Source organism: Nematolebias whitei, chromosome 16 (assembly GCF_014905685.2).
Source record: "Nematolebias whitei isolate Nwh7 chromosome 16, NemWhi1, whole genome shotgun sequence".
NCBI lineage: Eukaryota > Metazoa > Chordata > Actinopteri > Cyprinodontiformes > Rivulidae > Nematolebias > Nematolebias whitei.
The window spans coordinates 11,714,907-11,742,650 of record NC_056513.1 but is presented as its reverse complement, the minus strand read 5'-3'; the positions used below and the strand labels follow the sequence as shown (position 1 = coordinate 11,742,650).

General features: G+C 39.3%; 2 protein-coding genes across 2 annotated transcripts in view; one reads left to right on the top strand and one right to left on the bottom strand.

Annotated features, from left to right (window-relative positions):
* The window catches only part of LOC119422802 (transportin-2), a 16,049-nt gene extending 10,757 nt beyond the window's left edge, over positions 1 to 5,292 (top strand). Inside the window, exons 13-24 of the mRNA XM_037690201.1 lie at positions 416 to 641; positions 721 to 892; positions 990 to 1,184; positions 1,275 to 1,433; positions 2,107 to 2,194; positions 2,844 to 2,942; positions 3,289 to 3,384; positions 3,786 to 3,861; positions 4,051 to 4,150; positions 4,234 to 4,308; positions 5,062 to 5,191; positions 5,279 to 5,292. Of these exons, the coding sequence (XP_037546129.1) occupies positions 416 to 641; positions 721 to 892; positions 990 to 1,184; positions 1,275 to 1,433; positions 2,107 to 2,194; positions 2,844 to 2,942; positions 3,289 to 3,384; positions 3,786 to 3,861; positions 4,051 to 4,150; positions 4,234 to 4,308; positions 5,062 to 5,169 (1,394 nt within the window). The 3' untranslated portion in view covers positions 5,170 to 5,191; positions 5,279 to 5,292. The remainder of the gene's footprint in view (positions 1 to 415; positions 642 to 720; positions 893 to 989; positions 1,185 to 1,274; positions 1,434 to 2,106; positions 2,195 to 2,843; positions 2,943 to 3,288; positions 3,385 to 3,785; positions 3,862 to 4,050; positions 4,151 to 4,233; positions 4,309 to 5,061; positions 5,192 to 5,278) is intronic.
* A 9,173-nt stretch (positions 5,293 to 14,465) lies between these two features.
* Positions 14,466 to 27,744, bottom strand: part of LOC119422800 (Na(+)/H(+) exchange regulatory cofactor NHE-RF2) — a 16,852-nt gene continuing 3,573 nt past the window's right edge. The window contains exons 3-6 of the mRNA XM_037690200.1: positions 18,163 to 18,354; positions 16,261 to 16,414; positions 15,958 to 16,178; positions 14,466 to 14,637 (exon numbers count right to left, since the gene is read on the bottom strand). Of these exons, the coding sequence (XP_037546128.1) occupies positions 14,470 to 14,637; positions 15,958 to 16,178; positions 16,261 to 16,414; positions 18,163 to 18,354 (735 nt within the window). The 3' untranslated portion in view covers positions 14,466 to 14,469. The remainder of the gene's footprint in view (positions 14,638 to 15,957; positions 16,179 to 16,260; positions 16,415 to 18,162; positions 18,355 to 27,744) is intronic.

Sequence of the window (27,744 nt, the reverse complement as noted above, 5' to 3'; positions counted from 1 at the left end):
TTTTTTTTTTTTGTACTGAGATGTTTCGCCTTTCATCCAAAGGACTTCCTCAATCCGAGAAGCCACCAAACAAAACTAATTCCCACAAATCTGCACCTCAGCACAAAAACAAAAAAGAAACTGTCCAGATGACCAGTGTTGGATTTTATTCGCTTTTATTATTGAGCACGAATTTTGGTGAATTGAAGGAATCTTATTGCATTTCTATAAAGATTGTTATAAAATAAAGATTAATATTTTGAACGTTTAAAAGTTACAACAACCAAAAGGCACAGAACAGTATTTTTAATCAAGTGAAATGTGAATAGTTGAAATAGCACAAAGCCTGTGGGAAAACAAAACTCAAAAACAGGAAAAGGTTAGTGTGAATGCTGACCTAACACAGTGGTGATCAAAGTACTGTGTCTCCTTTCAGGTTGTATGCAGGGGATGGTACCTTACTTACCCGAGCTGATTCCTCACCTCATCCAGTGCTTGTGTGATAAGAAGGCCTTGGTCCGTTCCATCGCCTGCTGGACCCTCAGTCGCTACGCCCACTGGGTGGTCAGCCAGCCCCCTGATGCTCACCTCAAACCCCTAATGACAGAACTTCTCAAACGCATCCTCGATGGCAATAAGAGAGTGCAGGAGGCGGCATGCAGGTGCAGCCTTTATTTCTCTTTAGGGTCCTTGTTTTCACTTCCTGCTTCTATAACCTCACTTGCATCCTTCTTCCTTCAGCGCATTTGCTACCCTCGAAGAGGAGGCGTGCACAGAGCTGGTGCCGTATCTGAGCTTCATTCTGGACACGCTGGTTTTTGCTTTTGGGAAGTATCAGCACAAGAATTTGCTAATTCTTTATGATGCTATAGGAACCTTAGCAGACTCTGTGGGACACCATCTCAACCAGCCTGTGAGTCCAAAAGCCTCACGACGGCTTGCATTTTTACTCATCCCATGTCTGTTTATATTTTATATCATTAGCTGAACTTTTGTATTTGTTCTTTTAGGAGTACATACAAAAGCTGATGCCTCCTCTGATAGCAAAATGGAATGAGCTGAAAGATGAAGACAAAGACCTGTTTCCTTTGCTCGAATGTTTGTCATCTGTTGCCACGGCGCTGCAGAGTGGCTTCCTCCCGTATTGCGAGCCCGTGTACCAGCGCTGCGTCACCCTGGTCCAGAAAACGCTGGCTCAGGCCATGGTGAGCCCCACTACCTGCTTACACCTTGTGCCGTTTGTACTTCTGTTGTTGTTGTATGTCAACAACCCTGGCTGTGCTTGTATGTTCCAGATGTACAGCCAGCAGCCAGACCAGTACGAAGCACCCGACAAGGACTTCATGATTGTCGCCTTGGATCTTTTAAGTGGCCTGGCCGAGGGGCTCGGTGGCCACGTGGACACACTCGTGGCCCGCAGTAACATCATGACCTTGCTTTTCCAGTGCATGCAGGTGAGCAGAGTTCAGTTCCCCCTGGAGCTTTACATCTTGTAATTATGAATTGAAAGGAAGTGTTTTAATGAAACTTTACCCTTGTATTGCAAATTCTTTGTAAAGTTACTGGGAATTTCATGATATTTAGCCTTTAGATATACTTGATTATCCACAGACTTTATTCTGAAGTTGCCACAAGAAAAGTTGTAGCTCTTAAACTGCTTGTCTAAATGGGGAAAGCAGCGGTGGTGCAGAGGTTAGAGAAGGCAAGCCTGTGATCGGGAGGTTGTGGATTCAAATCCCCTGATTGTTGCATCAAAATATGTATGGGAAAGATGAAGCACCTCCACCCTCATTTGTCCCACTCTGGGCCCTTGCTCCATACTTGTGGGCTGTGGTTGTGTCCAGAAGGGTGTCCGTCAAAAAAAAACAATTGAAATCTTCACGCAGGTTTGTTCACTGTGGCGACCCCCGAGGAAGGGAGCAGCTGAAAGAAGTCACTCCTTCAAATAACAAATAAATGTTTTTTGTGCTTTTAATCTCTTCATTCTCTTTTTTTTTAATGAGTTTTAAAACTCAAATTAAACCAAACTGCCTCAGTGAGCTGCTAAGTGTTACACTTACTGATTCTATGATCGACTCATGGTGTGTGTTTACATTTTTCCGTGCGTCTCTGTGTTTTTTGTTCCAGGATACGATGCCCGAGGTCAGGCAGAGTTCCTTTGCTTTGCTGGGCGACTTGACCAAGGCTTGTTTCCCTCATGTCAAACCATGTATTGGTAATTATATGTTATTATTAATATACTTATTATTAGTGGTTTTCTTAAGATGTGTCCTCACATTATTATAGTTAATGCTAGGCACTTCTTGATGCACTCACATTCGTTTGAGTACATTATAGATGTGAAGGATCTGTACCAGCTTGATTTAACACAATGTGCTTTAAAAGGACAATGCAACAATCTTTGGTACTGACAGCTGGACTTTTCTTCTGTAAATGGACTTTTACAAAATATGTTATGTGCATTTGTATTCATAATCTTTTGTAGGAGCTGGAAGTTTGTCTCTAAACATTTTCCCCTCACTAAAATGCATTTTCATAATTCGTTCTTAAGAAAAGTTTAATAGACCCATGTAATCGATTTTTAATTTTAATTTTAAATAAACCAGCCTCTTTCCATTTCTTTATTTGATTACATTCTGAAGACCTCAGACTTTTAAATAAATTCAGAATGTGTTTTAAAGCAAGAAAATGTATGACGTAAAATACACTTTTAAATACTGCCAGCAGACTGATTCAGGGGTATTCATACTTTGCTGACCTGCCCTTTTTGTAAAATTGTGTTTGTTTATAAAAACAGAAGTCTCATTTTGTAAACACATTCAGACTCATTCTGTTTCTTTTATATTCTTGTCTGTGCCATTTAGCTGAATTTATGCCGATCCTTGGGACGAATCTGAACCCAGAGTTCATCTCTGTGTGCAACAACGCTACTTGGGCCATTGGGGAGATCTGCATGCAGATGGGTGAGTGGCAGTGGGTTTATATTAATTTAATGAGGTGGTCATGTACAATTGAAACCAGAAGTTTACATACACTATTTAAAAAGAGACGTATGCATATTTTTTTCACACTGATGCGAAATCAGAATAAACCTTTCCAGTTTTAGGTCAGTAAGGTTTACCAAAAATTTTTCATTTGCAAAATGCCAGAATAATGAGAGTGAGAATTTTTTTAAGGCGATTTTTATTACTTTCTTCAAAGCCAAAAGAAAAAAAAAAATGCATGTGTCTTTTTTTAAATAGTGTATGTAAACTTCTGGTTTCAACAGTATATCAGAAACTGTGTCTCACTTTATTTATTTTCTGTTAGGAGTGGAGATGCAGCCATACATTGCCATGGTTCTGACCCAGCTGGTTGAGATCATTAATCGACCCAACACACCCAAAACCTTGTTGGAAAACACTGGTATATGATAAACAGAACTTATATAATAATAATAATAATAAACTTGTTTTAAAAGATGAGACCACATTGTATAGATTTAGAAAGTGTAGTTTTAGCGTTTGTGTCTGTGCATGCGTGTATCTGCGTTTGTCTGTTAGCAAAACACCTTATGGACCAATGAATAAAATAAATCATAGGTCATACTTCAACTGATTAAATGTGGAGTCGGCCTGACTCAAGATGGCTGCCACAGCTAATCAACCTTAGCAATTATAAAAATGTCTAACTTTGTCAGTTGTATTGAGCTGGAAATTGGTGTGGTAGTAGCTGAGAGTCACTCCCCACTTGTTCTCTCTTCTTAAAACCTTGCTGTTAGTTTTGTCTGTCAGCAAAATTTTAACACGGAATGATTTCTGTTGTAGCCATCACCATTGGTCGACTGGGATACGTGTGTCCTCAGGAAGTTGCTCCCATGCTGCCGCAGTTTATCCGACCTTGGTAAGAGATCGTCCGTTTCTCATCACAACAGCAGGGTTGTTTAGTACGTGAATGGAATTAAAGCGTAATGAGACGAAAGTACTAAAGCCAGAGTTCTCGGTTACCGTTGAAGTCAGTCATTTGTTTTTACAGTTGAACTTGTTGTGATCATATCGACTGTACGTGATGCTCAATGTCTGCACACTTCAGGTGTACGTCTCTGCGCAACATTCGAGACAACGAGGAGAAAGACTCTGCTTTCCGTGGGATTTGTATAATGATTGGTGTGAATCCTGGAGGTGTGGTTCAGGTGAGACTTGAATGCTGCCAGGTTTCACCTTAAGCCCTTCTATTATTTGAACTCGTCACACCATTTTCTTTGGTTTGATTCAGGACTTCATCTTCTTCTGTGACGCTGTGGCCTCCTGGGTGAATCCTAAGGATGATCTGAGAGACATGTTCTACAAGGTAATATCTGGTTTAAGTTCCCCCAGATAAAAGGATTTTATTTCCTTATGAAATACTAATAATCTTCAGTGACCTCTCCTGCTGCCATATGAGACATTGAGGTGTACAGATCCCACATTTAACAGATTCTGTTCATCTCAGTTTGTGCTGTGAAGCTCAGTTTTAACTAGAGCCTGACTGATACGGAGGTTTTTGCTATCGCCGATAATGATATTGGGAGGAGGTGTCTAATGCCAATAACCGATGTACTGGCTGGGAATCTTTTAGCTTTGTCCACCCCCAGTTTGGTTCGGTAGGCGGCGCGCTCGGTTCTGTTAACGGGGCGGGGCGACCCTTTGTATAATAGGGGAAACACTAACGTATTTACGCCATGTAATTAGCATATCATGATAGAATTTATTTTCCCGGGCAGTTTTATTTTTTTACTGGTATTATCATGAATGATATGATATATGGCCCAGCCCTACTTACTACTTGTACTACTTTTCCTACTTCACAGTTTTTCTCTTATCGCGGGGCTTCAGGGTACAAATCCCCCGCAATAAACGAGGGACTACTGTACCTAACAAAATATGACAGGCAACTTCGGCCCAGTCTAAGGAGACAAAAATGCATCCCATTATAAATTAGTTTTAGTTTAGGTCTGCCTTCCTTCAGCAGCTGTAACTCGTGTCAATTCTTTCGAAGTGCTACTCTGTTTCTCGGTCTTGTTAAAACTAATAAATCTGTGCCTCTTTTGTCTCTTTCCCAAAGATCCTGCACGGTTTCAAAGAGCAGGTCGGGGAGGAAAACTGGCAGCAGTTTTCTGAGCAGTTCCCTCCACTGCTAAAGGAGAGACTGGCAGCATGCTACGGCGTTTAGATCGTCTATTCCCACCCAAGAGGTAAACATATAATTTCTTTAAGTCCCATCATGCACCTGAACTGTTGGGATTAACTTCCTCGTGTCCACTCTTTTTATTTCCTCCCAGGTTAGCCAGCAGGAGGAGGGTGAATGGGAAACTCATCCATCTGTGTATTGCACGGCCCTGATCCGGGGGGAGGGAGAGGGACGCTTTTGGTCGCTTCCCCTGATGGACGGCCCCCACGCCCTATGTGTTTGTCCATAGAGGGAGGGTAGGCGGGTGGGAGGGAGGGACAAGGGGGGACACCTCTAGATTAACTAGGCAGGGACCCGACACAGAAAAACTAACTGGTAGGGACAGATAGAGAGGAGGACTCAGAGGAGAGACACGTGTGGATATAAAGAGAGCTACACAGAGAAGGTTCAGGGAAAGGCAGGGAGGGGGGGGTCACTAACAAAGCAGGGAAAATGAGCTACAGACGGGTCTGTTACTGAGTTAGGATTTTATTAGGATAGCTTCACGACAGACCCAACATACACACACTTGCACATGCAGTTCATGGATCAGACTGTGGGTGGCACTAGACTTCTCGAGACCTGCTACACATACTTAGGGACAGACAGGTGTTTAAAAACTCTTCATGTTCTGGGTAATACCTTTATTTTTTTTCGGGGATTAAGATTCAATATCAGCTACTCCATCTGTTCTCACTGGTTTCTGCTTATCTGTAAGATAATCCCACAATCCTCATGTATGTTTCCTACCTCCGTTTTTACCGGAGCGCTGCTTCTCAGAGCTGTCATCGTATCAGACGTATCGCTGTCACATTTTCTACCTGAATAAACAAAAGAGCAGGAGGCTTTTTTTTTATTTTTTATTATTATTATTTTTAGTTTATTTTTTTCTAGTGGCAAACCGTTTTCCTCCCTGAAGGGACGATTAGGGCTAACACACCTGTTTTCTCACCAGAGTGGGAGGAAATGGCTCAAAGAAAGATCCACATCCTTTTTTGTTTTTGTTTTTTTGTCTTTTGCAGTCCTGCGTGTTTGTGTGCGTGCATGTGCAGTTTGTAAATCCTGATTTTGGCATTCTGTGTTAACGGTGTGTAATATATGTATTGTTTCTGAAATGGTACCAAGCTAAAACTTGACTCCCCGCCGCAATGTCCTTTGACACCTGTTAACTGTGACCAAGTGTGTATGCGTGTGTGTGCACATGTGACTGAGTGTTTGTCCACATTGATATTCATTTGATGCCATATTGATATCTTTAGTAAACCAGTGATGGGCAGTGTCATTGTGATCTTTATAATGTTTTATATTTAGTCATATTTCCCCACCCCCTCTTTTTTTTTTTTGCTGCTACTGATATATTTTTTGTTCCAATAGTGGATTTAAATTCACACAAAAATTGAGTTAATGCTATATTCAGTGACTGTTGAGTTGTTTTTTTGCACTTTTTATTTTATTTTATTTTATTTTGTATGGTATATATTTTTTAAACCTCACCCATATGATATGTCTTGACCCTGATGTCAGTGTTTGTCATACTGTGTTGCACTGTGAAATTAAGTGTCTTTGACTGGCAAAAATATCCCAATACTAAATGGCAAATAAAAACAACTTTGTGAAACTGCGACTAATCCGCACTTTTACAACGACTAACCATGCCATATTGCTGAGGTGTGTGCGTGAGAGAGAGGAAGAGAAATCGTGCATGCATGTGTGTGCATGGGTATTTTTTTCCCCGACGAGCATGTTTTTTCTAGTCAGATGGTGTTTGTATGACCTACGGGTGCGGTAAAGTTGAGTTTTTCTTCATAAAGGATGTAGCGTAGCTCGTGTGCATGATTTATTTGAAGTCCCCAGAGGTTTGGATGTGTATCTGTGCAATAGTGCATGTTTGGTGTGACTTTCAGAGTGAAATGGTTGCCCTTTACACACCAACACACCACCTCAATTCACACGACGAGAGCAAGGGACGCTTAAATAAGAGCTAGGACACTGCCAAAGAGCAATAGCCACTGAAGTCTAAAGATGAGCAGAGGCGAACTGCTGCCTCGGAAATGAGTTTCTGCATCGAGCTGATGTGGAAGGATGCAGGTACAGCAGGGCTGTAAGGAATCATTATGATTTTTGCCAGCAAAATTTAAAAACACAGGGAATTCTTCTTTTTGTGTCCACAAATAATCTGTTTTTCTAGCTTGTATGGATTTTTAATTTGACCACGACTGTGACCTTAATCATCAGTCACTTCAGATGGGAGACAATCGGGAGTCCCGCTCTGGTTTTCCCTGCTTTTTTTATTTTTATTATTATTATTTTACACAGTCTCCTTGTTTAGAATTTGTAAAGGAAAAAAAGTTTAATCTTGTCATTGTTCGTTTTAGTGTTTTTATTTGCTTCACTGATTTTTTTCCAATTCCACTGAGATTTTGTATTTGAAAGATAGGTGTAATTATTTTTTTTCTAATACTGTAGTGGTCTGCTTTAGTGCCAGTCATGAACAACACGAGTCTGAGGAGTAAAAATAAAAAAAAGAGGTGCTTTTTAAAGTTCTGTTTGTGATAAGGAGCTTGATGTTTCTCACTAAGACTAATTTCATCAGCCTGATTTCTCTATCGAAGCAAAGGCAGGTTTCCTTTCTGTTAAAGGTGGGAACAGAAATAAAATGCATTTGAGACTATTTGCTTTATTTTGTGTAAAATTTTCTGAAAATTCAGCTGGATTGTGGACTGTTGGAAATAAATCTTGTCATGCATGCTACAAAATGGCTATTATAGTTTTAAAGTTTTGTGTCTTTTGTCAAAGGTGGGATTGGATTGTAATCTGCCTTTAAGGTCTAGACACTTTTTTTCACAGTTTTATGTATCTGGAAGTTGAATATTTTCAGTGAAAGCCTTTAACCTTGTGATGGGGTTTAATGGTACTTTGAAATGATTCATGATGCGTTTGCTCCAAATTGGTTTATCTCATTTAGACTTGTATGGGATGCCACATAAAATGGGACAACCCGGGATTTGCTCGGAATACAGCAGTCCCTCGCTACTTCGCGGTTAGTTTATCGCGCTATCGCGGTTTTTCAAAATAAGATTGGACATGACACACAATTGGCTGACTGATGGATGAGCCGCACGATCGGCAGGTAATATTTATTTAAAATAAATTATTTAGCACCTCCTGCAGCTTTGTGCAGCCCTTACTGCTGCAGGATAAACTTCCTGCTGCAGTTAAACAGCTGGTCAGATGTTCAGCGAGCAGAGTGGAGAAGTGGGCGTGGCCAAAAAACGCTTGCAGGAGGCAAAGAGCAGAGGAAGCAGGGAGCTGAAATCATGACATTCTGTGCTTTCAGAGCGTTTAGAGTTTAGAAACATTGTTTAGAATATTGCAAGAGTGTGGGAAGGCTTTAAAACACCTTTATACACACACACATACACATGTATAAATAATAAAACTACTGCTTACCACTATTCCTTTGCGGTTTTTCACTTATCGCGGATCTTCAGGGTACGGATCCCCCGCAATAAACAAGGGACTACTGTATTTTGAAATAAATGGCTTCTAACGTGCTTGGTTTCATGCAAATAAGCATTGCCATTTAAATTTTGGGTTGTGGGGGGGGGGGGGGGGGAAGTCGAGTATTCAGTGAAGGAAAGCGTATAGCTTCCATTTCATCGTTTTAGACTGAGATGAACTTATGCCGATAAATTACCAAGATTTGAACCCATATGGGGTTAACCGTTGAAAATAAGCAAATGCAGATGTCACGCCCAACTGTGTTGCGAACGACTCCACTACTACCAGGGCTTACCGGTAATTTGCAAACCGATCGATGCCGGAATGCAATTGGGGCGGGGGGAGGTCTGGGGGTCCTCCAGAAAATTTGGAATAAAGTAGATGTGATTTCCTGCATTTTGGTGTATTTTAACAGGTTGTTCAACATTTACGTTTACCTACATAAACCACTTCTGTCAAGCATCCAACACCACCTCCACTGAATTCACTGTCCTGCTCATTGTTGTCCGACTCCACATGTGAAACCTCCAGGCACCTCCTCCGGCTCTTCGTGGCGGCTGCTGTCTCGGTTGCCACTGCCTTCAGGTACTTCAGTTCTCGGTTGTCCAAGGACAATGAGAAGCCTTTGTTTTATTGAAAGTAAATTGGACCGTCTTTTCTACATTTTGATTGCTGTTATTTTGACAAATTAGTTGCCGTTGTTTTGATTCGTAATGAGAATAATACACATCAAACATTTCTCTCGTATTTTTAATAAATAATGGAAATTTTATTAATGGCCCACTTAAACTGTTGAACTGATTTGCAATTTAGCTGAACTGTTTAATTATATTTTTGAGGTTTTTTTTAACAAAATTGTGTAATAACTTTGAACTTTTAGGGGCGGAGATATTTTTTCAAGGGTAGATGTGGAAATACTTGAAAAGGCAGCTCGTGTGTGATATTAAGAAGCCAGTAAGTAGCTGTTGTGTTTAAAATTAGTGTTTATGTAATTATTTTCAGTTTACATATCCAGTTTAAGTTTTATTAGTTCAAAGCAGTCATATTTGTTCATAACTTTATTTTTGGTAATCCTGAGAGTTACCGGAACACACCATGTCAAAATAAGAGCGTTCCCTGTTCCTGTTCTGGCAGGATCCGGCTCAAATTAAGCCCATAATCAATATTTTGGCTCAATATAGCTTTTATAGCCATTTTTACATTTGCTAAAGCCAGTTGACTCTGTCTACCTTTAATCAGATTGGCTCCAAACATTAATCCGTTGTACTTGATTAGTATTTTCTGAAAGCTTCAAAATTGATTCAAAATAGTTTATCACAATTTGTGTAATCCATCAGTGCTCAGAATATATGCTGGAGATCAGTCTTGGCTACTACCACCCCAAATTTTAGTACAATATCTGCTAAATTGACTTTTAGACAATACTGTTTTTTTTTTTTTAAGGTCAGTTGTCTGTATCAACCAACTTGTTGACTGTACAATGTAATCAGTTGCAGATGTGCATTCAGTCATTACTGCAAGTTTCTTTAAAATGTATTCAGTGGTTCTTGAGATATTTTGCTAACATAGATGTGCTTACACACACACCCCCCATTACATTAATTGTATTTTATTGCAGCAGGTGATAATTAGGGATGGTTTAAAACTTTTACACAGTTTAGAGGGGTTTCATGTCCTTTAGTTGATGTTTCTTCAAAATAAAAATTATTATTTTAACGCAGAGTTCGTCATGTTCCTGAAGACAGTTTGTCAGAAGTCAAACAAACTACGTCATTCAGCGGTAAACATACCACACAGGTTCCTGTTACCTGGTACATCATGTTTTCATCTGTAACTTGGTATGGGATGTTTACCAAGAAGCTTGGGGTGGAGTTTGGGCAGCGCCTGTTCAGGAAAGTCCCTGCGTTGGGATCACTTTTCTCATCTCTACATCCCCATATGAAAACTTTACCATCACAGCAAAACACTACGAATCTGTATTTGATGTATGGATTGTGAGAAGACCTCATTAGGTTGCAGATTTTCTTCCTGCAAAGACCACACACGTGTTTTTAATCCTTGAAGTGTGTTATAAAGAACAACAAAGTCCATGCTCAATAATCCAGGTATACAATCCAACATTTTGTTGAATGATGAAGCTTTCCGGATCGAAGGCGAAACGTTTCAGCACAAAAAAAAAAAAAGAAACCGTCCAGATGACCTGACTGAAAAAATGTTATAAAGAACGTTTTGTACTTTTGATTTAAAAAAGGGAGTCGTTTCCAAAGAGAAATACTTTTTTTGCTAAAGTTTTAGACTGTCTAGTTTGAGAGCTACAAATGGAGAATTCATGCTGAAATGCAGATAATACAGTCCTATATACTTGCCTGAAACATAATGGATACTTACCTGGTACATTACTGGTTTGTACTACGTAGAGGGTAACAATTAAGTGACTTCATAATACAGCTCGGTCCCTGTAGGTACACAGTACATTACCTAGCCAGGGCTTAATTTATAAACCGATCAATACCAGAATGGGGGTGGGGGTGTCTGCCCCCCTCGAATAAAGTAGATGTGATTTCCTGCATTTTGGTGTATTTTAACGTGTTGTTGAACATGTATGCCCCCCCCCCAACTTGACGGTTCTGAGCCCAACACTGTCCCTGCTCATTGGGTGTCTGACTCCACATGTGAAACCTCCAGGGCAGGTGCCTCCTCCGTCTGGTCTCCTGCCCGCGTATGACTGCCTGGTTAGCTCGGCACTCGCCCCACCACTCTTTTACGGACACATTTTTTTTTTAACGTAGACACGGAAATGTTACTTGAAGGGGCAGCTCGTAAGTGGCTGTTGTGTTTAAAATTAGTGTTTATGTACTTATTTTCACTTTGCATATCCAATACAAGTTTTATTCAAAGCAATCGTATTTGTTCATAACTTTATTATTAGTAAGCTTGAGCATTACCAGATCCAAGGAGTTACCAGAACACACCCTGTAAAAATTAGAGAGTTCCCGGATTCTGTTCCGGCAGGATCCGGCTCAAATTCAGGTATAGCTTAAATTCCAGCTACATACCAGATAACTATCAAGTATGTATCAAGTATTTGTCAGATAGGTACTAAATAAGTACCAGGTACATGCCAGCTAAGTACATTCTATATGCTAGGTAAGTAGTACCATCTATGTATCATGTATATGCCAATACTGTGTGCATGCCAGGTACCAGATATGTTCCAAGTATGTAACTGAGTAAGTATTAGGTACCAGATAAGTCCTTGGTACTTACCTAGTGCATTTCTGGTTCATACCAAGTACGTACCCTGTAAGTACAGGGTAGTAACAAGTAATTTCATAATACAGCCACAGCCTGAGTACTAAGTACATACAAAGTACATTATTATTATTAACCTTTATTTAACCAGGCGAATCCCATTGAGATCACGGATCTCTTTCGCAAGGGACGCCAGGACATGAAGGCAGCCTAACATGCATGTTTTTGGGCTGTGGGAGGAAACCGGAGTTTTCCCACACAAACATGAGGAACGTCGCACACAAAGACGCCAGGTGCAAATCAGGGATTGAACCTAGGACCTTCTTGCTGCGAGGCAAAAGTGCTAACCGCCAATCCATTATGCTGCCCAAGTATTTGCACTGTAAATATTTGTGCACATGTTCCAGGTACATACCAATTTATGGTACGTACTCTGTAGCTACAAATGTGGAGGACCAGTGACAGGGGGCTTCAGAACAAGGGGCACCCCCCACTTAAAATACGGGATCCTCTTCTGTTAAATGTTTTGTAATTAAAACTCTGTATTTCAGTATTCAAGTTAGGCTGCGGAGTTATAGGCACAGTGAAAATTAATGTTTTGGCTGAGGGGGTCACGGTGAGGGGGAACTGAGTTGGGGTGTAGTTGGTCCAAACAAGCACTAGGAGCAGCCCTGGTCCTAAGTATCTGTGTTGGAAATGTATACAGCTCAGTAGAACACCTGCAGTCATTAGTGTGAAGCACGTCAGACTTATCTGTGCCTATTGTTTGTATTTTCAGAGAAACGGAAAGTAAAAAGATTATTTGCAACCAAATACACGCCTCGACGTCTTCATTGTTGGAGTGTGCAACACAATACAAAGTACATATTGGGTACAAGCTGGGGTAAATACATTTCATAATACAGCCTGGTCCTATACGTAACCCTAAGTTCCAAGTACATATCCTGTATGTTCTGTAAGTACCAAGTATTGCTTGTTAAATTTGACACTTTATTCCATAGTACTTGGCGTAGTTTCAGTAAGTTTTTGTTGCTGTCAGCCTGTTAGCTGCTACTGGGGATGATGCAGGAGTGAAAACTGGTCATGTGTGAGTAAATAAAAATACAAACAACACACACTTAGGAATACGTCACGTTAAATTTGTTATCAGTTTTCGGATGCATCAACTTGCATTTGACTAAAATAAAAATGTAATTTACGTTAATATAAAGTTATAATCAACCCCACTGCTTTAAAGCAACAAAAGTCATTTTTCATGTCCCCTGTCCATCTTTAAACACCCCAAAGAGAATCCACTCTGGAACATATTAGTGGTGCAAAGATCATCAGTCACGTTTTATTTTATAACCTAGATTCTGCATTTACATTTAAAGTGACACAGTATCTAATTTGAAAAAAAAAAAAAAAAAAGTGAATACGCTGATGATTATCTTCGGGTTTTCTTCAAAATAAAGAACAGAAAAATAAAATTATGTCAATAATGAACACGTCAAACGACATTGGACATGGGAGAGCACATAGCTAACAGAGATGTAGCTACTCGCCACACCGACGTACATTTTTAAGTTTTTCACATTAATGACTTGCCACTGATTGAAGCTGGACTGTGCAGAAACTAAGACGCTGCAAAATATAAAAAAAACAAACTTATTTCATAGACATTAAACGGCTGCAGTATGAACCTTTGACCCGCAGCGTGTTCGCTGAGGTCGATTAGCTGTGACGTCCACTTTGAATCGTGTTGACTCAAAAGGGTGAGGGTTTGTAGATGTGCACCCAAAGATTACTTTCTGAGGATTTCATTAAAATCTGTCCAGTAGTTCATGAGATGTTTTGCAGATAGTCACACACACACACATACACAGGCAGTTCCATTATCTCCTGCCTTTCATAGCAGCAGGTGAAAATTCTCCACTTGTGGTAGCATTTTCAACAGATTTAAACATTATTAACAGTACGTCAGCAGCTTTTGGATCGAAGGTTTTTGAAATACAGTAATATATATCTATAATATATGTCATACAGGTTTTTATTCCAGTTCCACAACTAAATATTGGTGATGCTGACACTTGCTTCTCTTGTTTGGATAATCCTTTGTGTCAGTTACAAAGGAGTAACCATCGTTCCTGAAGGATCTTCATGCGCTGAAATGGTCCACCACCTGCTGCGCAGAGTCACAGAGCGGTCAAACAAAGAGGGGACGATGAGCTTTGTTGTCCTTTCAGAGCGTTCCGAGAATTCCTGTCCAGTCCAGCTCATTAACCTGAAAACAATCAGGCACTTCCTGCATGGAAATGTTGAACGCTAAATTATTATTATTTTTTGGTATCGTTTTATCAAATGATTGACATCTGCACGGAACATATCCTCATCCAGATGCTGTGAAGATGACACGAAGAGGACACGGTTTGATGTATTTGACAATCGTTTCACACTAAAGCTCATTTTACACTCCGCTCTTTACTGTCCGTGTCTCCTCAAGACCAAGCAGGGAAGACTCATTATTTTAATGACGTTCTTCAGCCTCTTCTGTGTTTTCATCTTCTTGGGTCAGAAGTTGCTGAAGACCTCTTGTTTCCTGCACCAGTCCATAGGGGGCGCTCTTTTCTTGTTGCGGTTGCCGATGATCTTTTGTTTGGCCTCGGCGGCGGTGGGACTCAGGCGAAGGCCACTTTCCACGAAAGGGTCTGAAATACGTCGGTCATCGTCATCGGGAATCTACAATACGCACAAACACACGGGATTAATATGTTTTATTTTTCTGTAATTTGTTTTTGCAATCTAAAATTCAGCTCATTTAGGGGAAGGGTGCTATGACTTGTTTTATGAAAATTTTATATAAATAAAAGTTGTTCTCATAGAAACAAAAAAGAAAAATAATTTAAAAACATTTTTGGTCTAGTTTTTATGCTGCTTTATGATTTTTTTAAACTAAGTTTAGCCTTTAGCTACCTTAAAAAATGTTTAACTTTGTGCAACTTTATTTAGCTACTAGCCTTTTGTTACATTTGCCTAATTTTTTGCTACTTTTAGCTTTTAGTTAGATATTTTCCAAGTCGTTATTGTAAATGAGAACTGGTTCTTGACCTACTCTGTAAAAACATGGTTAATTTTGTTATTGTTGTTTTTTTTTTATAGCTTTTTTTGCTACTAGCCTTTTGCTACGTTGGCTTACAGGTAACCCTTTGTTACTTTTAGCTATCTTTTTTGCTGCTTTTAACTTTTACTAATTTAACTAACCTTTTTAGTTTTTAGCAAACGTTCTGTTACTTTGAGCTTTTACTTTTTTTTTTTTTCCAGCTGCTCCCTTCCCGGGGTCGCCACAGTGAACTAAGTCGCACTAAGTTTTTTTTTTACTAATTTTAGTTAATGTTTTGCAACTTTTAGTATTAGCTAGCAACACGTTGATACCATTAGTTAGCCTCTTGCAACATTTAACTTTTAGCTAGAGTTTTGCTAATTTAACAGTTTGCTGTTTTAGCTTTTAGCTAAAACTGTTCTACCATTACTTTGAGCTTTTACGGTAGTCGTTTTTTTTTCTTTTCCTACTTTTGGCTAATGTTTTGCAACCATTGGAATTTTAGTTAGCCGTTTGCCATTTTTAGCATCACTGTGGCTCAGCTGGCAGAGCTGCCTCTCAGCGAGAAGGTTGCCGGTTCAAATCCTGGCCCGGGATCTTTCTGGGTGGAGTTTGCATGATCTCTCGATGCATGCGTGGGTTTTCTTCGGGTACTCCGGTTTCCTCCAACAGACTAAAAACATGCATGTTAGACTGATTGGTAACTCTAAATTGTCCCTAGGTGTGAGTGAGAGTGAATGGTTGTTTGTCTCATTTTGTCTCTGTGTCCCTGTGGTGGACTGGAGACTGTCCAGGGTGTCCCCCACCTCTTGGACAGTGACTGCTTAATATGGGCAACAGTGACCCCCGTGACCCAAAAAGAAAGAAGCAGGTAAAGATCATGGATGGAGGACCTTTATCTAGCCTCTTGCTAATTTTAATTCTTAGCATCTCACACTGAGTTCCTGTAGCTTCCTCACCTGGATGCTCATATCTGAGCTGCTGATCTCTGAGTGGGTGGTGGAGCTTCTGGAGGACTGGGACGCTGTGCTCCCATTGGCCCTGGACTTTGGAGACAGGTTTGTGATGGCGGCGTCTGTCATAGAAACGTTTATGATTGGTGCGTCTGTAGCAGGAAGTCCGATGGTTGGTGAGGGGGTGGGGCGGGTGCTTTCGGCTGGTCTTACATCCACATAGACCTCTGTGAGAAAAGAAACAGACAAAGTTAAGTGTCGCCTCTGGAGCGTGTAGATTTGTGTGTCGGAGCAGACATGCTCTCTGACCTTTGATATGTGCACTGGTTGGTGCAATTCCCAGTCTGTGGAAGAGCTCGTCTGTCTCCTGGTCCACCAGTAGAAGGCGGACTTCATCCCGTTCAGATTTGATGAGCGCCACCACCTCTGAGTGCCTCAAACCCCTCGTGCTCACTTCATTGACCTGCAAAGAGTAAAGGGAAACAAAAAAAAAGAGTATTGTAAGAGGCAGGGGAGGTGCTGCACAGTTCATATGGCTGAAATAAATGCAGATACTGTTTGTGATACGAGAGGAAATTGATTTGCATGAAGTCTCTTCCTGCTGCAGCACTCTCCTTCATCACCACATTAACATTAACATTAACTGAGCGCCCATCACGCAGATAAAAATGGAAACCAGCTTGTGGAATGTATCTGCAACATGGTGACACGCAAGCAGGCGTGCCTGTTTGCTCTGAAAACACAGCTCTTTTCCTCTACAACACTATGTGTGTGAACGCTTACGAGGCATTCACACTATTGTGATCCATTTTTGTCCCGTATATTTTTAGGCATGATTCTCATCCTGCTCTTTTCAAGCTATTTCAACATATCATAAATCAAAATGTTCAGCTTTTTCAGGACAATCCTGCTATGACTTTTGGTATTGGTGCAACTTTAGCTTTTTGAAATATTTAGCCTTTTCTGCCACTTTTTTTTTTTTTTCACAGAAAAGGAATTCAGCTCATTTTACATCCTTCAAATCTTTAGATCTGTTTACATTTTCAGCTAATTTCAGCTGGGTTTTTTCAGCTGTTTAGTGCTCCTTTCAGCTTCTTTCTTCTAACTACAACATTTTTGTGCTTCTTCTAAGTTCTTTCTGCTAATTTCAGATTGTTAAGCTCCTTTCAACTTATTACCGTAAGTTTCAGCTTTTTCCGTTATTTCAGCTACCATGTAGCGGTTTTTATGCTAATTTAGCCTTGTTCAGCTAATTCCACATTTTTTTGTACTAATTTCACAATTTTTCTGCCTAATTCAGCTGAAATGTGCTCTCCACTTCCTTCTTGTAATTTCGGTTTCTTTCAGCTTTTATAGCTATTTTTCAGCATTATATTTGCTAATTTCAGCTTTTTTTTTTAGATAATTTCTACTTTTTTGGGCCCATTTCTGCTTCTTTCAGCAAACATGTTTTTTCTGCTTCGTTCTGCTAATTGAAGCTTGTTAGCATTTTTAGCTAATTTCAGGTGTTTTCAGATTAATTCAAGATTTCCTGGTAATTTCTGCTACTTTCAGCCAAATTAACTTATTTATGCTAATTTCAGCTTGTTATGCTCCTTTCAGCTTTTTTTCTGCTGGTTTCAACTTTTTCCTTCTATTTCAGCTACTATTTAGCTGTTTTTGTGCTAAATGTAACTTTTTCAGTTAATTCCACATGTTTTAACTCATTTCAGCCCCTTCCACTTCCTTCAGGTAGCTTAAGCTCTTTCTGCCTTTTCAGCTGCTTTCAGCTATTTTTCCCCTAATTTCAGCTTTTTTAAGCTAATTTCCTAATTTGTAGGCTAATTTTTGCTTATTTAAACCTAGTTTAGCAAATATGTGTTATTTCTGCTTTCTTCTGCTAACTTAGGCTTGTTCTTCTATTTCAGCTCCATTTCAGCATTTTTTTTAGCTATTTCAGATGTTTTTTTTTAGCTAATTTCAGCTGTTTTTCAGCAAATTCTTCAGCAACAAGCATTCACACTGCATTTTCGCAGGAAATGCAATTTTTCTAGTTCTTCTTCTTTCCTGACATCTTGTGAATCAAACCTGATTCTGCTTTTACACATTAAACCAGTTGGACAAACTGGCTCGTTCCTCATTAATCCTCATAACCTGCTCTTCTGAGTTAAAGAAGAAGAAGCTCTGATGATTTTCAACAATCATTCCGATGGGAGTGCGTTTTAGCTGTACCTCCACTATCCTGTCTTCGGGTCGGACGCCTGCCCTCTCGGCCGGCGAGTTGGGGTCCACGGAGCGCACAAACTGCCCACCCCTTTTCTTGTCGCTCTGCAGGTTGAAGCCGTAGCCGTGCTCCTCCTTCAGCAGGTGACACAGACGAGGAAGGAGCGTGTCCGTCGGTTCAGGTGAAGGCTCCACTCGCAGCTGGAAATGGAAACGAGACGACGGCAAAGATGAGACATGACCACCAAATCTGAACCAGAGTTTATGATTGACAGACGGCGACTTTATTATTTAATGTTTGTTATGTTGTACTGTAGCCCGATCCTGTCTGCATCATGGAGGAAACCTAAATATGGCCTGAAAAGTAACAAATTCAGAACAAAGAAGCAGAAAGATAAGAGAACTGCTTTCACAGACACAGATTTTCTTACAGGGCTCTTGTGTTGGGTTGCGTAGACCGGGGTTGGGCAATAATTCAATATGACGTATCGGTCTTCACTTCAATTGTTTCTTCACAATATCACTGGATCAAATATTCAGCCACAACAAAATTCTGTTGTTCTAATTGTGTTTTCAAAGTTCCTCTGACTTGAAACAAACATTTTTCATTACTAAAATTCAGTAATTTCATGTAATGTAATAATGTCATAATTTACTCATGATTTTATGTGAAGGCTGATTATTGTTTTTCTGGTTAATTATTATTATTATTATTATTATTATTATTATTATTGTTATTATTATTATTATTATTATTGCAGTTATCTTCTGCATGAATACTTTGTGTTATTTTGGGTCATTCATATATGAAAACATTCATCTTATTTGAGAGATGGATCCACTTGTTTGTTTTTTTATTAATAACTTTTGTACTTTTCAAAATATTTACCGGTACTTTACAAATATTTCCCCCACAAAAATACATTAAAATCACTTCAATTCCTTAAAAAACTTGCTCCCTATAAAATCTACATCAGCACATTTGCACTTTGTTTGTCTTGTGCTACCTACAAACCTTTAGCTTATGTTTTGCAACACTTCGCTTTTAGCTACAATTCTGCTTCTTGTAGCATTTAGCTATTGCTCTGTTCTTTTTAGCTAGTGTTTAGCTGATTTTAACTTTAGCAACTGTTTTGTTACCCACTGTCTTGCTAATTTTAGCCTCTGCTGATCTAATTTTAGCATCATTTAGTTAAATCTAGCATTTGTTTTACAACGCTTAGCTTTAGCATCTGTTTGCTAATTTTAGCACCAGAATCCATTTAGCTGCTTTAGCTATTGTTCAGTCTGGAACTTATCTAGTGTTTTCTATTATTAACTAATCTTTAGTTACTTTCAGCTAAAATTTTGCTACATATTTATTTATTTGACATTTTTTTACTTTCAGGCTTTGCTAGTGTTCTGCTAGCCTTTCACTACATTTAGCTTTTTGTTAGCCTTTTGTTACTTTTAGTTTTTATTTTTAATTAATTCCCTTTATTTACCAGATCTCTTTTCCACTGGTGACCTGTCCAAGAGGTGAGCAGCACACATCGCCAAAGAGCATATGCTAACATTTTGCTACTTTTACCTACAAGTTCAAAAACCGTTCAATACAAAAACAACTGGACTTTATTTGTAACAGAAGACGTTTCGCTCCTCATCCGAGGAGCTCTCTCAATTCAAAGAGCAGAGAGTGAGAGATACAGGTTATAAGGCTGAGTGAAATAAGACACACACACACACACATATGTAGATTGGCAGTTCACACCTAAACACCTAAACAGTAGGTCTTTGTTCCTCTAATTCACTGACGAGGCCCCTCTGTTCCCATCAGGTGTGAAAACCGGCTGGGAATCTGTCTTAAAGTTGCATTATATGTTTTTGAAAGTGGGAATCTGAGACCTCCTCCTCTGTTAAGAGACGACTTTTCTCTTTTTACATAAATTGCTTCCTTCACCCCCCCCCACCCCCTCTCTCAAACCATTGGTGTTCTTGGTCCAAAATGTGCACATTTTGGTCCTCAAAAGAGTGTCCCTTATCTGTGAGGTGGAGGTGAACTGCGGAATTTTGTCCAGAGGAGGTGGCTCTCCTGTGTTGAGTCATGCGTCTGTGAAGAGGCTGTTTAGTTTCTCCATTGTCCAGACCTCTACATTGGAGAATCTAAACAGCCTCTTCACAGACGCATGACTCAACACAGGAGAGCCACCTCCTCTGGACAAAATTCCGCAGTTCACCTCCACCTCACAGATAAGGGACACTCTTTTGAGGACCAAAATGTGCACATTTTGGACCGAGAACACAGATGGTTTGAGAGGGGGGGTGAAGGAAGCAATTTATGTAAAAAGAGAAAAGCCGTCTCTTAACAGAGGAGGAGGCCTCAGATTTCCACTTTCAAAAACATATAATGCAACTTTAAAACAGATTCCCAGCCGGTTTTCACACCTGATGGGAACAGAGGGGTCTCGTCAGTGAATTAGAGGAACAACGACCTACTGTTTAGGTGTTTAGGTGTGAACTGCCAATCTACATATGTGTGTGTGTGTGTCTTATCTCACTCAGCCTTATAACCTGAACCCCTCACTCTCTGCTCTTTGAATTGAGAGAGCTCCTCGGATGAGGAGCGAAACGTCTTCTGTTACAAATAAAGTCCAGTTGTTTTTGTATTGAACGCTTTTTGAATTCATCATGTCCTGGATGACTGAAAATCTTCACCAGCATTTTACCTACAAGCCAATCTTTTGCTACTTTTTGCATTTTGCTACTTTTAGCTAATGCTCAGCTTCTTTTAATTTTAGCAATACTCAACATTCACAAAACCTATTTTCTTTAGTTTATTTTTTTTTTAACTACATTTGCTGTTCTTTAGCTGTGTGTGCTAGCATCACTGGACTTTGGCTCACAGAGATCAGCTCGGTAAGTGGATTTGTTTGAGACATCATGTCTGATCCAGGACTTTGTGCACAGCAACAAGTTGACACGTTGCACGACTCGTTCACCCGCCCAGACCTTGATTTCTCCAAGCAGGGCTGTGTGTGAGAACGTCACGTATCGGAGCAAAGCGTTAGGCCTCTTCCTGCAGGCCCAGCTGTTTATTGACACAGCTGGAAATTTAAACTGATCTGAGGTCTGCCTGACAGATGTCTCTGTTCATTTAACATGTATCCAGTCTGAACACTGGATTATGAGCTGCAGTCACAAAAAATACATAAATACGTAACTGACCACTGATAAACTAGCTGGTTTATGTGATGTGTTTATTAACTTGTGTGTAAAGCTGGTCCAAATAAACTGACACGTTGATGCTGATCTGTAATCAGATCGTAGGTTTTTCTTTTTACAAAACGAAACATGTCCAAATGTTGTTACTGTACTATTCTTTTAGTTGTTAAAATAATATAAATAATTTATGCCAGTATATTAATATTTTTAAGTTATTTTATTTTATGCATGCCGTCATGGATTATATATTTTTTTTATTCTGTTCTTGTTTAGTTTATTGTGGCTTTAAGGCAATAATTAGATTTTCTGAAGGATGTTCTGTGGAAAACCTATGAACAATAAATATCTTACCTGCTGTAGATAGTTTTCAACAGGCCCAGTTTGGAAACATATGAGTATATTTCTGGCCAAAATTGAGTGAATTGCTGCCATTTTAAAACAACTTTTAACTCAAAAATGTTGATGTGAACACTATTTTATAAACTTTTACATTGTAGATAACGTCTCATTATATTTTAAAGCACACTTAGCAGCAGCAGCTAGCTGTAGCACTTCCTGCTGGAATATAATGACAGTAATGGAAAAGTTATTTTTTTCTTTTTGCTCAGATTTTAATCATTCTGTGTTACGATTGTAAATGGTTCTGTTTAAGTTCTAGTTTAAGTTTGTTCCTCAGGTGTTCTTGCTGCTTTCCTGCACACCTGTTTTTGTTTTCTAATGTTCATACCTGCATCCTGTCAGTCGTCTCGTTCAGCATAGACAGAACCTGTTTCGTCTTTTTTTCAGATCTTTATCATTTGTTGCTACATGATTTCTTTGTGACTGGGCCTGCCTTTTTACCCTTTATGTATCCCTAAATATAAATTGTAAATTTTATAAATAAATTATCTGAATATAATTGTTTAGATGTGTAAGTGTTTCATTTGTTCAACTGTTTCTATCCTTTTTTCCCCTAAGGGTGAAAAAGTAATATTTAGCACAGTTTGTCAGCTTGTTAGCAGAATAAATCAAATGTTATTAGTTTTCAATTATTGGATTTGTATTAAGTTTTTATTATAATGGTGCAACACTAAAATAAGTGTTGGCATTTTTTTAAATGATATGTATATATATATATATATATATATATATTGTAACAAAAGTAGTGTTTTTAATGTAATTATTTTTTCCCGAGTTTCCTTTGTGCCTTTGGGTATGATAATTATATTTCAGTTTCTATAAAGCAGGGCTATTAAACTAGAGGTCCAGGGGCCAAATCAGGCCCATGGGGGAGCTCAGTTCGGCCCACCAATGGGTTAGATGGGTAATAAAATAACCCATTTTATCACTCGGTTCTTTAGAAATTATAACATTATAAGATATAACCATTAACGCAATATTTAGAAATCATTGTGTTATTGTACAACATTCCCAGCCTATATGGACTAATGAACCAAATGTGCAGGGGAAGCATCTACGTTAAATAGTTTTTTTCACACTTGTTTAAATGATGCTGTTGGATTGTCTGAGGATGATTTTATGTCTTTAAATTTCAGTTTTTTTTTTTGTATTTTCATGTCACAGTTTTCAGCTAAGTCTTGACAAATTACCCGAGGTGGCCATTTTCTTTTTGTTCATGCTGTGCACGATCCTCCACACCTAACCTTTGGTCACAGAAAAATGATCTCCGAGGCTCACGGTAGATTTATTACTTCGTAATTGTTTTTGCTTTGCACTCCTGAAACTCTCCCAATTTAAATTCACATACCCATCACCAAAGATTCAAAATATAAATGAAGACGTCGCTGATCTGATCATGTGACCTGGACTCATTCAGTGAGAGGAATGAATATTTGTTTGTGTGTTACAGAGGGGTGTGTGGTTACATTACTTTGCGGTACATGGGCGCCTGCTGCCATCATAACATTACACAACAATGTTGTTTTGTCTGTATTTACATGTTCAGTGGGGCGTGGTGAATGTTACGGTGTGGTAGAGACGGGATGTGTGTGAGAAAGTGTAGTGTGTTTATGACATGTAAAAATTAATCTGTAGTTCTTTTAAAGGTTCATCCGTCCATTATCTCTACCTGCTTCTTCCTATTCAGATCATGGGGGTCACTGGTGCCCATGGCCAGCGGTCAATGTGTGAGAGGCGGGGGACACCCTGGACAGGTCTCCAGTCCATCACAGGGACACAAACAACATTCACTCTTACTCACAACTTAGTTACCAGTCAGCCTAACATGCATGTTCTTGGTCTGTGGGAGGAATCCAGAGTATCTGGAGAAAACCCACACATGCATGGAGTGAATATGCAAACTCCACCCAGAAAGGCCCCCGGACCAGGATTTGAACCGGCGGCCTTCTTGCTGAGAGGCAACAGCTCTACCAACTGCGCCACCATGTCGCCCTTTTCAAGGTTCGGTTTGTCATAATTCAGCTCCACGAGTACAAACCAAAAATTACAAGACTTCACTTTGTGCAAAATACACACTAACTCCTGCAAAACATTACCGGTGTTTCTCTCTTTGTAAACTCTTGATTTTTTTTAAACGCTAAAACCAAAAAAATGCATCTTCTGTGAAAATACAGTGACTGCTGGAATTTGATGAAGAAGATAAAATTTAAACTAAAAGAAGCTAAACACTAAAAGATAAAAGAAGCTAAATGCAAATTAAAAGTAGCAAAATGTCAGTTATAAGCTAAAAGGCAAAAATAAAATGATAGCTTAAGGCAAAATGTTAATTGAAAGTGAATGTAGTAAAAGTTGCTATATCAAAAGGTTAGTTACAAGCTAAAAGCAGAAGAAAGCTGGGTAAAAGCTAAAAGTAAAACAAGGTAAGCTAGAAGCTAAAAGTAGCAGAATGTAGCAAAGAGCTAAAAATAACAAAATGCTAGCTTAATGCAGCTAAAATTTAGCTAAAAACAAAGGGTTCAAATTAAAATAGTAAAATGCTATAAGGTTAGCTAGAATCTAAAAGTAGCAGAATGTAGCTAAGAGCTAAAAATAACAAAATGCTAGCTTAATGCAGCTAAAGTTTAGCTAAAAACATGAAGGGTTCAAATGAAAATAGTAAAAGACTAGTTAAAAATATTAAAAGGTTAGCTAGAAGCTAAAAGTAGAGCAAAGCTTAGTAAAAGCTAAAAGTAACAAAAGGCTAGCTAAAAGCAGAAGAAAGCTGGGTAAAAGCTAAGAGTAGCAATACAGCTATAAGCTAAAAGTGGGAGAATGTAGCTATTGAGCTAAAAGTAGCAAAATGATAGCTTTTTGTAAAGGCTGCAGAATGGTAAATAAAAGTGCCAACATCCGAGCTAAAAGCTAAAAGTTCTGTTGCATAAAAACAAAAATGAAGGAAGGACGTTGAAATATTTCAAAGAAAAAAATGGTAAGAAATGAAGGGATCTTGATGCATGTCTGGAAAAGTATTTGTAAATAAAGTTTAAAAAAAAATTAAAAGTATAATACAGAAACCAAAACCTGTAGCAACCGTGTCCTGAATGAACTGAATATTCTGAAGAATGAATTGCTAAAATAGTACGTAGTATTATGAAAGAGTTGTTTGCAAAAAATGTACAAAAACAGAAGAAAAGAATTGTGTGTTTACTGAATCAGCTTCAACACACGTAGTATAAATACATTTTTACAAAAGCTGCTTCTGAAGCATTTCACATCAGTTCTTTCACATGCAAACACTTTCGTTTTCCCTAAAAGACGTTTGTAATCAAGCAGCAGAGGAACAACCTTTATTTACTCTGTCTTCAGACAAACAAGAGGCAGTTTGACGTGAGCTGCCAGTCCTGCACACCCTGGTCTGTTTGGAGTCAAAATAATGAGCCCAGTCTGCGAGAGTCGGTCTGAAACCCTCTGACGTTCTGATTTAACGCCGACGTCATTTGAGGAAAAGCATCACTAAATTTTAGCAACTTCAAAGTACTCTTTACAGCGTCTGAAATAATACTTTTTAGTACTGTATATCTAATTGTTTTGTAGGTCATAGGTGTGCAACAAAGCTGGAAAATGAGTCAGTCTGGCAACATAGTCTGGTTTAAATCCAACTCCTCCTGTTTCTGCTTTCATTTTCTCCAAAAGACACTCAGATGTTGCTCCAACAACAGCCAAAAGTTTTTTTTTAATGAATAATGAATAGCTTCTACAACATCTAAATAAACACAAATGTCAAAATAAAAGGGTTTGGAAGGAAGGATATCTTAGCAAAATGTACTTTTATCTTTAATTGAAAACCCTTCCTATCGAGCTGAGAACATTGTTTCAAACTCTGTGATGAGTTTGTGGTTTACCATCAAGGCCGGATTATCTAAAGGCTGAGTAGTAACCCAGGGCCCTAACAGCATTATTATTTTTGATCAATGGCTATTTCCCAAATGCCTCATTTGGTTTATTTTCCTTGAGGCGCAAAAAGTTTTGTTTGTTAAAACTCTTTCCAGCGTCAGTTATTATAATTGCTTAATGGCTTTTTTGTTAGGTTTCTTTCTAAATACATTTTATTTTTATTTCACAGTTTTAGCTATCCATCATATCTACACGCTTCTTCCTTTTCAGGTCGCGGGGGTCACTGGTGCCCATATCCAGTAGTCACTGTGTGAGAGGGGGACACCCTGGACAGGTCACAAGTACATTATTACTAGTTTGACTAAATTACTTCAGTCTGTGTAATTTGGGGCCATAATGGTTTGTAAATGTTTGCATTACAGTAGTCCCTTGGTACTTCGTGGTTAGACTTTTGCGGACTCGTTCTTTCCCGGTTTTTCAAAGTACGATTGCACACGAGAAAAAAAATTATTCAGGAGACACACGATTGTCAACTTTAATATTACTCACGTGATTGGGACAGTACAGGATACTGTACAGTAAAAAGTTAATGAAAAAATAAAATACTTCAGGCAGGCGCTGACATTTTGTAGTTTTCTCTCAATAAGCCACGCGCGCATAATGACTACATTTCCCAGAAGCCAACAGTGCCCCGCCCAGAACTCTGTTTACTTCTGCTGAAATATTCGAAGGAAAGTTTAGATCTGATCGGAAAAATTTGGTCCTTATCATAGTGACTTCAATGCCCTGCCGCACAGAACCCACCGGGAACCGGACCAGAACCGGAGTAGAACCAGACCTCCAGACTCATCGGTTGCCAGCCCACGAGGACTTCCGAGCGGGAGGCTCCATAGGTCCGGCGTTCCCTCCAGAGCCCACTGAGTCTTCCCCATCCAGATTTGGACTCAATCGGACCGCCAACTGGTCCTGTGCTGGGGGAGTGGTGGCGCAGAGGTTAGAAGTTGAGCTTGTGATCGGAAAGTCGCAGGTTCACCTCCCGGTACCGTCAACATCAAAATGTGAGTGGAAAAGGTGAAACACCCACACCTGCCTCCACCCTCATTCGCCCCACTCTGGGCCCCTGAGCAAGGCCCTTAACCCCCACCATCTGCTCCCAAAAACAGGTCTCTCTTGAAAATGAGTTCTCGTGGCTCAATGGCTCGTGGCTATTTACCTGGATAAATAAGGGTAAATGAAAAATTAAAAAAAAAAAAATCCTAAAGTCTGTCTCTCTCCAAAATGCATATCAAGGGCTGTACAGAACAGGACCAGAACTGGAGCTGAACCAGCAGGGTAGGTCTGCTGGACCAGAACCGAGTCACTGTTTCTGCAGAGCTGGTGAGTAAAATTCTGCAGCAGTTAAAACGACGTAGCTCTTGACCTTGACCTCTCTAAGTGGCTTTAAGAATCTGTTGGACTCCTGGCAAGGACCAATGCAGACATGTTCCTGTTTTTAATTTTCTACATTCGCCTTAGAATCTAGCTGTTTTTTTGTTTTTTTGTTACCTTTTCCTTTTAGCCATCCTATTTGTAAAAAAAACAAAAAAACAAAAACCTGTATTATGACTTTTTATAATTGTTTATTGTTGTTGCTGTTGTCCATTGTTGTCATCATTCTTTGTTGAAATCAGGTCTCTCTTGTAAATGAGTCCTCGAGGCTCAATGGGATTTACCTGTCTAAGTAAAGGTTGATTGATCTTTAAGAGTTTAGAACGCTGTGGGCTTCGTCGCTGCAGGGTAGATCTGCAGAACTGGAGACTGAGCTCGACCCGACCGACCGGAACCGAGCCGCTGCTTCTGCAGAGCTGGTGAGTAAAAAGGCATTACTACTCGCTCAGCTTAAAATTTTAAGTTGCGTGAATAAACATCAAGTTACCTTGAGTAATAAACTCTTGCTAAATAAACTTTTGCTTTAGAACTGTTTTGGTTTGTTGTTCCAACTCAGAAATCTATGTCAGTTCTATTTCGTGGTTTTTCACTTATCGCGGATCATAACCCCCATGATAAACGAGGGACTAGTGTACTCTGTAATGTGCTGTTGTTTTATGCATTTTACCTTGTTTTATATATATATATATA